Source organism: Beta vulgaris, chromosome 6 (genome assembly GCF_026745355.1).
Source record: "Beta vulgaris subsp. vulgaris cultivar EL10 chromosome 6, EL10.2, whole genome shotgun sequence".
In the NCBI taxonomy this organism is placed as follows: Eukaryota; Viridiplantae; Streptophyta; class Magnoliopsida; order Caryophyllales; family Amaranthaceae; genus Beta; species Beta vulgaris.
In genome coordinates, this window is record NC_079207.1 from 24,705,829 (window position 1) to 24,720,796 (window position 14,968).

Here is a 14,968-nt window from a genome sequence, read left to right on the forward strand (position 1 = left end):
CATGCTGTAAAGGTTTGATATTTAATCCCTATTGAATGATTCATGTGTTTGATTATGTCTGCGATCCTATGATAGATGTCAGGAAATTATTTTCTGAAATTCCGCTATGTGCATCTATAAAATCCTACAATAACACCCCTAGGTGTTTAAGAGTCCACTAGGTGATATTGTCCTCTTTGGGCCCTAACCTGCAATGATTTGCTTTGGTGCAGAAACGAAGTACCACCCAAAAGGCCTCTATTAGATTGAGGTGTCCACCTCTCAATAAAGAAGATTTCACTCCTCAAATTTCGACGTGTAATATCTAACATCTTAGGCATATTAAATTCAAAAAGTTGTGTATTGTGCAAGCTTCAAAACTTAGGTTTATATAATGAGGATGTAATACTATAATAATGAAATAATGGGTGATAATAAGCATAAAAGTCAAGAACAATTATTGGTAGTATTTTATTTTCCTTGATATCATCACCATGTATAAAGCATTTTCTTGCAAGATATACAATCCTTTTCAGTCTTGGAGTTCCCTCAAAATTATCTAATACATATAGTTTCGTTCGCTGACCGACTCTTTTAGTAGAATTTATGTTAAAGAATAGGAACGTAGAATGTAATTGAGAATTTTTTTTGTGTAAACTCAATCACAATGCTACCCTTTCTAAGCTCAATCACAATGCTACCCTTTCTCTCATAACACTTTCGACCCAACTCTAAGTAACTTAAGAGTTCCCACAACTCTTTTCCCAGCTCACTACTCTTTGAATGAAATAAAATCTATAGTGTTTAAACGCTAGTTAGGAACTTTAGGAACTAGCTAAAGACGTATGACTTTAAAAAGTTCGATTATAATGTTTTGTGTATGTCAGTTGTATCTTGTTTAGTAGGATTCCTCCTCTTTAATTTATAAAGGGAGATTCCTTAAAAGCCTTCTCCTAGTACTTTCTACTAACTAACATCATGCCTAAAGTTAAGCCATAACTAGCTAGGTTATGAGAAACTTAGGAATTGGAAATAAGTTGAACAAGACTGGGTCGTTCTAATACCAACAAAATTTATTCTTGTTTAGGTGGAGCATGTTCCTATACGCCAAGGTGGAGAGCCATTGAGAAGGATATGGAAACCACTCTCCTATAAACAAATAGAAATAAAAATAAGTAGAAAATTAAGCAATACCTACCTCTAGTAACTAGGAAGGCGTAGTTTATAAAAAAGGACCTATCATTGACAAGGATTAGGAGTATCCTATTCAAAATTTCGGAATCAGGCGAATTATGCCATCTGATAAACTAGTATATTGCTCCAATTACCTTTGCCTTCAATAATTAATTGCGTGGTCAACCTTAATGTTGATGCTGCTCCGGCAAAGTCTGTTGAATAAATCACCACTTGCCTACTACAAATGAAACAAATTAACCGTTAAATTATGAATTTATGATCGGATATCGATTCCGAAAACCATAAAACAGAAGCATCCAATTTCACCCAAAAAAAAGTTACTCGCTCAAAGAGTAAAGTAATCATGTTAGAATCGAAGGATTATTTGCTTATATTGATCGTAAGCGCTTCAATGATTTCGATTCCGGCGACGGGAGTGTGGCTAGCGTTCCAACCCGGCGACAGTTGCTTAGGAGGCGTTGGGACAATCTGTTTTACATTTGGTTTCTTAGTAATCTTGTTTGTTTGTTGCGTCATGTGTGGCTGCAACAAGGAGAGCCCCGCGGTTCTTAGCGCCTGCTGTTGCACTGTGATAGCCTTATTTCTTGGAATTATAGTGGTCTCCTTATATGCTTTAATAAGCAGCACTCTTGGCTTTGCCTTACTTGAGAAACATATTATTGCCACGGGGAGTTGGATGGACATCAAACACTGCCTTTATGAAACCAAAAATGTGTGCTATCAACTGGAGCGCAAGTATGCTGATGACACTCCAGATCAGTTTACAGCTAGACACTTGACTTTGGTAGAGGTATGTGATCGGACTTCCGTTTTTATATAGTACTCCTTTTGTCTCTTCAATAACTGCCATTCTAGCCACTTACCACATACAAGGTTGGAAGGTTTCATCCTAAAACCAATTGGTGATAGGTAAAACCAATTGGTGATAGGTGGAGTAACCCATCAATCTATATGTTAGTCATTCTCTCTCTAAATCTTTAATATGCAACAAATTATTCCTAACTCACATGTGGGAGAGGGTGTTCATAAAAAATCGAAACCAAAATACCATACCGAAATACCGAAAAATTGCTTAAAATGGGTGGTAACCGTAACGATAAGAACATGTTTTAACGGTACGATTACCGAACCAATAAAATTAACGGTTAAACGGTACGGTTACGGTTATGATTTTTGAGTTAACGAAATACGAAATATATTTTTTCTCTATATAATTATTGTGAAATATTTCAAAAGAATTATATTAATTCTAATATTTATTACTAAGTTACAATAATTAGAGAAAGTCTGATTATTTGAAAAATCTAAAACTAATATAAACGCTATAATTAGGAAATGGAGTGAATTCTTAGTGTTAGTTATATTTTGCAATAGATTTATTATCCACTTTATAATACATTTTACTAGTTTTTTTTGCCCGGTCGATGCCTCGGGTCATTTACGATAAACAAATATGTTATTATATTTAAATTTCATAATTTTATTTGCTACTTTTCGTATTTTTCATCCATTAAGAAATTGAAAAATTCACGTTACGACGTGATAAGTAAAAAAAATTGAAAGATTTGAGTTTGAAAACAATACCTTAAAAGGAATTATGGTAAGAGAATATGATATAAATATTCTCTTGTAAGTTACGTATAAGAGTGTTGGAGATGTATATACTTATTTAAGTCTTTTTATTAATTATAATTATTACAAGACTTCATGATATTTTGTTTGAAACATTAGACAACAAAGTCATAGTGAATTGATGGTTAAGGTCTTACTTTTCATTTCAAAGGTCACGTGTTCGATACCTTGCACTTACACGTTTTTTTAAAAGTGAGAAGTACACATGACATTTGTATTAGAGATGTGAGGAGAGTGCCATTTGGCACATAGACTTTCTTTCGCACGCCTTTTAATATATTTGTATAGATATTAGACTTTATATTATATAAAATATACGGTTTTTTCACCAAATACCCTCGAGTTTTCATAAAATTCACGAGGTACCCTCGCACTTTTCATAATACACAGGGTACCCCTCAGTTTCACAATAATACACTCAAATGCCCTTAATGACTAACGGCGTAAATTCTAGTTTATAAAGTAAGCAGAATCAAACTCTAGAAAATTCTTTTTTCTCTATCTCTAGAAACGCTCTCTAGGAGACCCGTTTTCCCGCCGTTGTTGGCCGTTTGCAGTGCTTGCACCTGAGCTATGGCTCGAACTCGCCATCAATCGACAAATCATTCTCAAGCTAAGAGGAAAGAGATAGTAGATTCCATCAAAGTACAATCGACGCAGCATGAGGAAATTAACCCATTCTGAGATTTCAAAGGATGAAGGCACAAACGCCATTGATGGTATTCTGGATAATCCTGAACTTGGTGATGATGCCAAGATTGCTGAGAAGCATAATCCAGTTACCATGTGGCTGAATCTATGTAAGAATAATGATTCCGGGAATGCGATTGAAGCTGATAAACAGAGGATTGTTGGGGATATTCCTGAGTCATCTAATGGAGGTAATGTTCGATCTCATACTAAGATTGAATTCGATGATATTGAGGATGAAATTCATTACTGGAGTTCTGCTATGATTTCTTATGTTTTGGGGGCTAATCTGCCATTAAAGATCATAAGGTTTTTTAATCGAATCTAGAAGAATATAAGTGGATAGATAAAATTTCAGTCATTGGCAAGGGTTTGTTTATTGTTCGCTTCAATTGTATTGAAAGCATGAAAACTGTAATTGAAGGCGAACCTCAAATTTTTGATGGTAAACCACTTATCTTGAAAATGTGGATTGTTGATGTTGATGTTACCAAAGAAAACTTGAAAACAGTTCAAATATGGATCAATTAGATCTTAAATATTGGGGTGAGAGGAGTTTGGAAATAATTATTGGCCTAGTGGGACTACTGATCAAGATGAATCAGGCTACAAAACTTAGAGAGAAATTGATTTTTGCTATATGGTCCTTGTTGAAGTTAAAATTGAACAGGTTCTCCCTGATGCTATCTTTTTTTTAGAATGAAAGAGGGATTATAATGGAACAAAGAGTTGAATATGAGTGGAGGCCTTTAGCGTGTACCAAATGCGAGAATTATGGACACACAATAGAGAATTGTAAAACAACTCAAAACAAGAAATGGGTTCCTAAATCTTAACAACACTCAGGGGTCAATATGTTTCCAAATGATGCTGCGAAACCTACTATATATCTTGATATTGATGGTTTCCATCTTGTCACTAACAAGAAAGATAGTCCTTCAAAAGGGCAAGTTGTTCACATTAATAACTCTTTTACTCAATTGCAAACTGGGGACAATGACATTAAAGTGGGGCAAGTGACTGTGAGTGCTCAAATTGACACTGGAAATGGAGAGGCTAGTGAGGGGAGGGAGTCTCCTGCTAGCAATGGATAACATTCTCATCTAGAATGTAAGAGGTCTAAATAGCCCTGCAAAACAAGAGAAAGTGAGACAACTCATTAGTCTTCACAACATTCAGTTATTTATCCTCTTGGAGACTAAGGTAAAATCTGCTAATTTAGGTAGATTTTATCTTAGTATGTGTCCTAATTGGTGTTTTTTTACTAATCGTCATTGTAATGATAGTGGAAGGATTGTCTTGGCCTGGCAACCTCGATCTTTTACAGTGGATATTAGATTTGTTTCTGCACAAATGATTCACGGTAAAATCACTACTTGTAATAGTAAAAAAGTTTTCTTATGCTCCTTCATTTATGGTTTTAATGATGCAAATGGAAGGGAAAAATTATGGCATGATCTGTCCTGCATTGCTGCTCAAGCTACTGAGCCATGATGCATAGGTGGGGATTTTAATTCTGTTTTGAACAGAGATGAAAGGGTTGGTTCTACTATTAGAGAAGCAGAAACATGCCTTATGAGGAGATGTGTCTCCCTTTGTCAGTTAGAAGATGTTAAAGCAACATGTAGATTTTTCACCTGGACCAATAAGCAAGTTGGAGACCAGAGAGAAGGTTGACCATAGTCCTATGCTCATTAAGACATGTTTCATTGATCATGGGAAAAAATAAACCTTTCTAGTTTATTAATCACTGGTGCTTTAGTGAGAATTTTGCTGAAATGGTGAGAGAAGGTTGGAGAAGACATGTGCATGGTGTTCCAACTTTTCAGATTCCGAGAAAATTGAAGCTTCTCAAAATGGATTTTAAAACTCTTGATAGAAGAGGACAAACTGAGTTGCAGGAGGCTGAACAGGTAGCAAAGACTAAGCTTATGTCTATTCAACAAGAGATGCACTCTAGTCCTGGTGATGCTAGTATTGCTCATCTAGAAAAAGATGCTCAAGAAGTATATAAGGCTGCTTGGAGAGATTATCATGTTGCTTTACAACAGAAAGCCAAGTTGCACTGGCTCAAAGAAGGCGATGAAAACTCTAAAATTTTCTTCAATAGCATTAAAGCTAGGCAAAAGAAGAATACTATTAAAGTTATTCAAAGTCTTCATGGGAAATGAGTGGATACCCCTAAAGCTATTATGCTAGCTTTTATGGAGTTCTACAAGAAGCTGCTTGGTCAATGCATGCCTAACATAACTACTATTCTTCTTGATATCATTCAGCTTGGCCCCACTCTAACTATTGCTCATTGTAATAGTTTATCTTTCACTCTCACTACTGAAGATGTTAGGAAAGTTATGTTTTCTATTCCAAGAAACAAGGCCCCAGGCCTTGATGGTTACATCAGTGCTTTTTTTTAGGCTGCCTAGGACATTGTTGGTACTGAAGTAAGCCATGCCATTTAGGAAGTTATGAGAACTGGCAAGATGGTTATAGAGCTTAATATTACTACCCTCACTTTGGTTCTTAAGGTGAATATCCCTAATATAGTTAGTGAATTCAGGCCCATTGCTTGCTGCTCCACAATATACAAGTGCTTGACAAAGCTGATCTGTGCAAAGCTCAATATTGTGCTACCAAAAGTTATCAGTCCCACACAAGGTGCTTTTAAATATTATCTTATGTCAGGACCTGGTGAAGATGTATAGACTTTTCCAAAAGCAAGCTTGCTGCCTTATGAAACTTGACATCAAGAAGGCCTATGATACTGTTGAATAACCTTTTGTGGAAGAAATGCTACTTGCATTACACTTCCCTGCCACTTTTGTGAGAGTTGTCATGAATTGTGTGACAACTCCTTCCTATACTTTGATGATTAATGGCATCCCCAGTGAGATTATTCATCCTCAAAGAGGGTTGAGACAAGGGGACCATCTCTCCCCCTTGCTCTTCACTCTTTGCATGGAATATGGTTCCAAAATTCTTTCAAAATTCAGCAACCTCCCTGGTTTGAAGTTCCACTCAAGATGCAAGCATTTAAAGCTAAATCATCTGGTGTTTGTAGATGATTTGCTTCTCTTTTCTAAAGGAGACTATAATTCTGTGTGACTGTGTGTATGCTTTTTATTGCTTTGAAGATGTTCTTTGAGACTTTTGGTCTTCACATGAGCCCTGAGAAGTATGAAATTTTCATTACTGATAAGACAGATATTGACATCAGTAGAATTCAACAAGTTACAGGTTTCAAAATTGGATCCCTCCCATTTACATACCTTGGTGTCCTAATGAGCACTAAGAAGCTGAATGTTGCTGACTGTGAGGCTCTCATTGACAAAATGTGCCCGAGAGTGACGAATTGGAGTAGTAGAAACCTTTCTTTCTTACAGTGGGAGACTACAACTTGTCAACTCAGTGCTTATGTCTATCTGTGTCTATTGGACACAAATCTTTATCCTTCCCAAATCTGTGATGCACAAGATAAATGCTATATGTAGAAACTATATGTGGCATGGATCTTATGACAACAATAGCCCTGGGTATATTGCTTGGGATAATGTGTGCACCTCTAAGTCTAGTGGAGGTCTTGGTGTTCGAAACTCATGTTGTGGAATCAAGCTACTATTGCTAAGCATGTATAGGCTATCTCTCATAAAAAAAGATAATATGTGGGTAAGATGGGTCCACTCTGTCTACTTAAAAGATGCAAACTGGGAAGGTTATCATCCTCCTACTAGTGCTAGTTGGGTGTGGAAATGTATATGTAGTGTGAAAGATCAACATTGGGTTATGATATCACAAACCGATTCTCATCAGTTTAGTATTCCCAAGTTTTACAAGTCTCTTCTTCCTGCTGGGAAAAATTGGAGATACAGGAAAGGTGTTTGGAACAGGCTCTCTGTCCCAAAACATAGATTTGTCATTTGGCTTGCCCTGAAGCAAAGACTTTTAACTAGGGAGAGATTGGCTGCTATGGTGTTACTACTTGCACTAATTGTTGTATTTGTGGTAATGCTGCTGAAACTCATTCTCACCTGTTTTTTGAATGCTCATTCAGTATGAGATGCATTCATCAGATTCAACATTGGCTAGATGTCAGAAGACATGATACCAACTTGTATCAACAAATGACCTGGATGCTCAGGAACTTTAAAGATGGAGGCTTTAAGAAGAAGGTTATCATGATTGCTATTGCTGCTCTTGTTTACCAGCTGTGGAGGGCTAGGAATGATGCATTATGGAACAACAAGGTCCCCTCCATCAGTGCTACTGTCAAGTAGATACATCATACTATAAAGAATAGAATTATACAAGTGTATAGGAAAATGTCCCCTAGTGAACATAGGTGGTTTGATACCTTGTAATTTGTCTTTTTGAGGCTTTGCCTTTGATTGATTGCAGCTAAGATCTCCTCTTAGCTTGCTTGAGTTATACAAAAGTTTGTTTGGGTGCAATATATTTTCTTTCTTGCTTCTAAAAATAAGACTAGCGGCGTTAACCACCGTTAGTCATTAACCCTAATTTTCTACTTTAAACCCTAATTGATCCATAATCCTAACCCTAATACTAACTCCTACCCCTAACCCTAACCCCAACCCTAACCCATTCTCCCACCACCCACTCCCCCACCCTCCCACCACCCCAGCACCCACCCTCCCACCACTCCACCACCCCTACCTCTTCCCCCATCACTGCTCCCCAACCACAGCACTCCAACCCCCCTCCCCACCCCCTCGCAAACCTCCCCTACCACTGCAACCCAACCACAACCCCTCCTCCGTCGCTTGCAGCCCCTTCCCCACCCCTTCACAATCCCTACTCGATTTCCCCCACCCCCCGTCAAATTTCATTCCCTTCCCCCGACCCTCGTCGATTTTCTCGACCCCCTCCCCTGGACCCTCGACGGTTGGCGGCAACTTTCTTCTATCTCTCCTCTACTCACGCTGTAGAAATTGGTTGCGAGTTGCGGAAGTCGGTTCACCCACCTGCTGTGGGCTATGGAAATTGGCGGGGTGGGGGCGTTTGCTGCGGAAGTCGATGGGGTGGGGGAAGGCTGTGGAAATCGATGGGAGTAGGGGAGGGAGGGGCTGCGTGGGAGGGGGATGGGAGGGGGGCTGCGGGGGGTGGTGGGAGGGTGGGTGGATTCTCCTGGGGTGGTGGGGAGGGTGGGGGGATGCGGTGGGGTAGGGGGAGGGCGGGGGGCTGATAGGGTGGTGGGAAGGGGGTGGTATATTGGTAGTTAGGGCTAGGGTTTAAGGTTAGGGTTATGGGTAAGGTTAGGATCAGGATTAGGGTTAGTGGTTAACTAGGGTTGAAAACAACAAAATAACAGTTAATGACTAACGGTGGTTAACAAAGTTTACCGCCGTTAGTCATTAAGGGCATTTGGGTGTATTGTTATGAAATTAAGGGGTACCTTGTGTATTTTAAAAAGTGCGAGGGTACCCAGTGAATTGCGTGAAAACTTGAGGGCATTTAGTGAAAAAATCGTAAAATATATGCACAAAAAAATAAAAAATATATCTCTACATTAAGCAAAACATAATGGTATAGTTTAAATAATGGTTCACCGAAAAAACGGTTAACCGCCTATACGGTAAAGGGTCTGAATGGTTATGGTTAAGAGCGAACCGAAATGTTGTTTCGAGGCGGTTAACCACCCATGAACACCCCATTGTGGTCTATACTCTTAACACACACCCCCCCCCCACCCACACATATGAGCCACCTTTAATATTGCAATTTGATAGGTATCAACATCATACTGGTCCCTTTATGGATTTCCAACATGAGGTCAACTGGACCCCTTCTTGGGGCCAATACAATTCTGTTGGGCAACTTTGCTTCAAACAGATCTCAAGACATTCCATCTTGCATTTCATAATGGGTCAGGATCATCCACTCTGATACAATGACAAGTTAGGGTCAAAAGTTGTGTTTTGTATTACTTGACCTCAATATATATACAATAAAGTCAATATAAAAATATAAAAGATATTGGACCTAAATACAATAATGAAAGGCTTAACACAACATAAATATACATAGGCTTAACACAAACTTTCATAATCGTTTTTCAACACGTAAAATATTTCAACATCTTATCATTTTAGATAACTAATAAAATGCCCTGCTAAACATAGCCAATATAATGAGGATGCATATATAAAAGAGGAGACTAGAGGGATACCCCTATCAGTGGCTATCACAGAGATGGGAAAATATTGCAGCCTATAAAATAGATAAAAAATGGAGGTGAGGGGTATCTGACATTTAGAAAAGTCACACGAGTATTTTCGGAAATTCATTTGTTAGATAGAAATGTTTTTTTTTTCTTTACCATGCCCCGAATTTTCATGGAAATCACTATATATTCTCTAACTTTGGGAATTTACCAAATGCCCCCAATTTTGTCAAACAACTAGGAATGCCAACGGGTAGGATTTGGACCGGATCCTCCAGGATCCAGATCCAGATCCGTTTTTTAGGCAAGGATCCAGATCCTACCCGGATCCGATGGATAATAAATTTGAGGATCCAGATCCGATGGATCCGGGTCCGCAACGGATCCAAAACGGAACCTAACTTATTTTTCTTGAAACGACCCTAATTTTCATCCTAACATTAAAGCATAGTTTAACAAAACTTCAATAACAAAGCCATTTGTCGATACAAGCATTAACTAACATCAAATTTAACAAATCCAAAATAAATAAGATTAAGAGTTTACAAACTTTAATAATACTACAATTCTTACAAACAATTAAAATATAGTTTGCACTTTGCAATGTTACATCTTTCATTCTTCACTTGTTCCATCTACCAAGAGTCCAAAACTTCAAGAGGGATATTCTTAATCTTCATCACTACTAACAACATCCTAAAGCAAAGAAGAAAAACAACATAATAACCAACCAAATAGGAATATTAGTAAAAAAATTATATAGAAATATAAAACAAACAAAAAAATTCAAAATATGAGTATGATGGTGTATAATATAAAGTGGAATATTTTTTAATCACTTGTTTCCATTTCTAAACCATCTTCCCGTCACTATTCACTTCCTATCCTGCTCTACACTTTGCAGCATCAATGGCTTCAACAACTTGAAATTAAAAATATAACTCTAATCCTTAAAATTCGGTGATTATTATAAATCACTCTTAATTTCTCTAAATAATTAGTCTTCTTAAAAGAAATCCCATTGAAATACATTTTGAAAACACCACTCAATACTCATACCCTACTGATTTTTACACTCCTTTAAGAAGACGAAAAAATTAGCTCAAAACAAAAAAAAATCAAAGAGTAACTTCAGCAAACTTAATCAATCTACCAAAAAATAAAACCGAAAATCAACCTAACAAACATATAATTAACTCGCAAGCCTCAAGGAAATACCATGATGCTGCAATCTGTAAACAATTTGAGCAAGAAGAAATAAAAAATGGCATTGAACAGGAACTACAAACGAAAATCAACAAGAAATACAAATGGAATTAACGCAGGCTACAATTGAAAACGAAAATGAAAAAGAATAATTAGGGTTCCAGCGAAAATGAAAAGTAAACAGAGAGTGAGAAACGAGGACTGACCCGAATTAGTGAAGAGAATGGAGTGCTTTGGGCTATGGGTGAATCAACGATTTCTTAGTAGTCTTTTTGACTTCTGGCATGGTGGTCCGGTGCCGGAATCAGTGAAGAGAGGCAGAGAGTGAAACGAGGGATTGAGGGAGTGAAAGTGACGCTGAGGCTTACTGAATTTAGGGTTTTGACTTTTATACTAAGATTTTATATATTAATTTTAACATAAAAAACGGGTAAACGGATTCGGATCCGGGTAATAATTTACGACCCGGTCCAGATCGTTTTCAAAAGCGAAGATCCAGATCCTACCCGGATCCACTGAGTCCAAAATTTGAGGATCCAAATCCGCAAAAAAGGGATCTGGATCCAAGGATCCGGGTAGGTCCATTACCCACTGTCATCCCTACAAACAACCGTTTTTGATGAAAATTCAAGGGATTTTGGTAATGTAATGTTAAATTGTGGAGTATGTTTTTGGAGAGACGGTGTCACGTTAGTATTAATGTGAGACCACTGATGTCATGCTGACATCACGCACGTGCATCAAACCAATAGTAGAATTAGTTAAGCGCTTGCACCTATTAGTTATGCTAGCCTTAAATTGCTTCTGGATGAATTAGTTAAACGCTGGAGTATATTGGTTAAACGCTGAAGTAATTAGTTATATCATAAAAATCCAAGTATATATAATGCATTTTATTGACCATAACTTCAATATCATGCATAAATAATTCTGTCATTCTCAAAAAAACTAATGCACTAATTCTATTTTTCTTAAATAACTAAAAGATTATAATTATAGCATATGAATAATTATGATTTTAAGGTCAATAGTTATGGCGACTCCAAATAATCAATGCAAAAACAATGTTTACTAGTGCATATAATAAATAAAACTAATAAACTTAAAATCGTAACTATTGACCTTAAAATCATAATTATTGATCTCCCATACTATCAACCCTCAAAGTATAATTATTAACCAAATATCAAAACTATAACAATAAATCCATGCATCATTGTTAGTCATGAAATTAATAAATAATTATTCATAAGCTATTTTTTTAAAAAAATTAACATTATTCATATGCTATAATTAAAATCTTTTAGTTACTTTGTAGACTAAAACTATTGGGTATAAAACCGGAACAAAAAAAAATCATAACTAATGTAAAAAATAATAATAACTAAATACCCAAATATCATAACTATTTATCAGAAAACAATAACTAATAGCCAGAATCACAACTATCAACCATAAAACCATAATTAAAGGCCGAGGATGAGAATTGGAGGAAAAATAGACTCGTCTCACATTAGTGTTAACGTGAGACGGTCTTTTATAAGACTTTGTGTAAATTGTGTATCAACATTAAATAGGAGATCTTTAAAAATTGGAAAATTTGTAGATTTCAATTGCAAAGCTTCCAAGTTTATACTCTAACATTAATTTCATGGTAAGTCTAATTTGTTGTTTCGAATTCACTCATTAGTCTGGTTGTTGCAAACCTCCGACGGAGTGCAACTTTAATTTCTCAAGCCCAACTATTTGGATCGAGACTACTAATAGCACCTACTCAAACTCTGACTGTTACAAATGGGATAATGACCCAAAAAAGCTTTGTTATAATTGTCAAGTATGCAAGCTTGGTTTCGCCAGAGATTTGAAGAAGACCTGGAATATCAGTGGTTCTATCATGGTTACAGCTTGGCTAGTGATTGTTTTAGTTATTGCATATGTTGGACCTTTCAGCAGATCGGGGTATGGCTACAATGAACTAAGATAGGAAGATACTACTACCAAGGTGGTTTACTTTGTTACTTGGTGAAACCCCCCAACCCCAAACCCCCCCCCCCCCCCTCCCCAAGAAAGAAAAACTGAGTGAGGAGTGGGATCTTCATGTTAGTTGTTTTTGTTTGATATCCTTCTGCAAACTGGTAATGTAAAGTTTAATTGTTCATTTGTTTTTCTGATGGTTTGTACTAGATTTTGTTGGGTTGGGTGAATATTATTTCAAGACAAGTGAGAGTATTTTAGTTTAGCTGGTAGACTATAATGTATTGTGTAACATGCGTAATGGCATACAATTCAACAAGAATGGCATGTACTATACAAATAAGGAAAATTTGTCAGAAACCACCTTTTATAATCACTTTTTTGTGAGAAACCACCTTTTAAATTTTTTTGGTTAATTAGCCACCTTTTTTACTCTTTTTTTTGTTTGAAGCCACCACTTGCCGGAATCCGGCATTGACCTCGATTTTCCGGCGTTGACCATCAGATTTTCCGGCGTTGACCATCAGATTTTCGCCATTCTTCCCCCTTTATCTTTCTCCCCTCTCCCCCCTCACATCCCCGGCAACCCCTCTTCCCTCTCGCATCCCCGGCAACCCCCTCCTCCCTCGCAACCCGCCGGCAAACACCCCCCCACGACCATCCCCACCCTCCCAGCCCTAGGCCATCTCCTCCCTCGCATCCCCCGACATCTCAGGTGGAAGAAATGGCAAAAATCTGGAAAAAAAATGGCGAAAATCTGATGGTCAACGCCGGAAAATCAAGGTCAATGCCGGATTCTGGCAAGTGGTGGCTTCCAACAAAAAAAAGAACCAAAAAGGTGGCTAATTAACCAAATTTTTTTAAAAGGTGGTTTCTCACAAAAAAGTGATTATAAAAGGTGGTTTATGACAAATTTTCCTACAAATAATGACATGAATCTCATATAATTTTGTCATTTAATTCATATTATTTGATTATTTTTTTTTATAAAAGTTGTGGTTTACCATCAATTTTGATGTAACGGTTACACTTAATATTTTGTATTTTCACTCTGAAAAGGTGTTGGTTTTGGATTTATAGTGTCTAGTACAAGGATTTGTGTGACTTCCCTAGCAAAAATATCTACTGCAACAAGTTCGGTCGAAAAACTATCAGATGCGATAATATTGATCTATTTCGATCTTGTTGAATTTTGAACTAGAGTTTTCAACCCGAATTTTGAAATGATCCAAATGCGATGAATCCGACGAATCTTGGATTATTGTTAGGGTTGGACCCTTCCCGAACCAATTGACGTGAAAGTCAAATGAAGTTTAAAGGATAATTTCTTTTGAATGTAAATTAAAGAATTTCAAATAATAATGAACTAAACTAATAATACTCAAACATACTGCATATTTACATGAAATGAATTTTGACTTTCACATTAACTACAATATCTTTAATTTGTTAGGATTGAACATCTTTGACAGTACCATTATTGGTTTAAATCGTATATATGTTACTAATCAATATGATTCTTATATCATACTACTAAAGAACAAATGGTAGTTATACAAATGAAAATACTTGTTTGATTAGAAAAATATACATATAATAAAAAAGTTAATGATAAGGTGTTAGTGTGTTACTAACCCGCATTATGACCCCATCCCGACATGCAACTCGCATAACCCAACCCATAATTTAACGCTACCAAAAATACATTCAACCTATAATTTATCCAACCCACATCCACCAAACCTGAAATCTGCCTGTACCTAGAACAAGTCTAACTGTATCCCATTTGACGTAGGAAGGTTAGCGGATAAGTTCGATAAGGAAGCGCGACAAAAAGCCTGAAATGATTTCCACTAATCGGGCCGACGGAGTCCGATTGCTTATTATGATACCTTTTCGGAACCGGAACGGCCCAACGAGTCAAACTCACCACTGTGAGCTATAGGCTTTTGAAGCCATCCGAGTTCGTTTAAGGCTCAAAATCAGCCTTTTAATTATTTCCGAATTTTATTATTTCCTTAATTTCGTATTAGGATTTTGTTTTAGGTATTTAAACATTATTAGGTCAATGTTTGGAGGTAGTTTTTTTACTTTTAATAATATTACAGACTTCAT

At 36.8% G+C, this 14,968-nt stretch overlaps 1 protein-coding gene across 1 annotated transcript; it reads left to right on the forward strand.

Annotated features, from left to right (window-relative positions):
* The first annotated feature begins 1,321 nt into the window (after positions 1–1,321).
* LOC109135338 (tetraspanin-2) lies at positions 1,322–12,865 on the forward strand. Its single transcript, XM_019250278.3, has 2 exons — positions 1,322–1,966; positions 12,570–12,865. Exons 1-2 carry the CDS (start codon positions 1,520–1,522, stop codon positions 12,861–12,863), a joined length of 741 nt encoding a protein of 246 aa, XP_019105823.2. The 5' UTR covers positions 1,322–1,519; the 3' UTR covers positions 12,864–12,865.
* Positions 12,866–14,968: the final 2,103 nt, after the last annotated feature.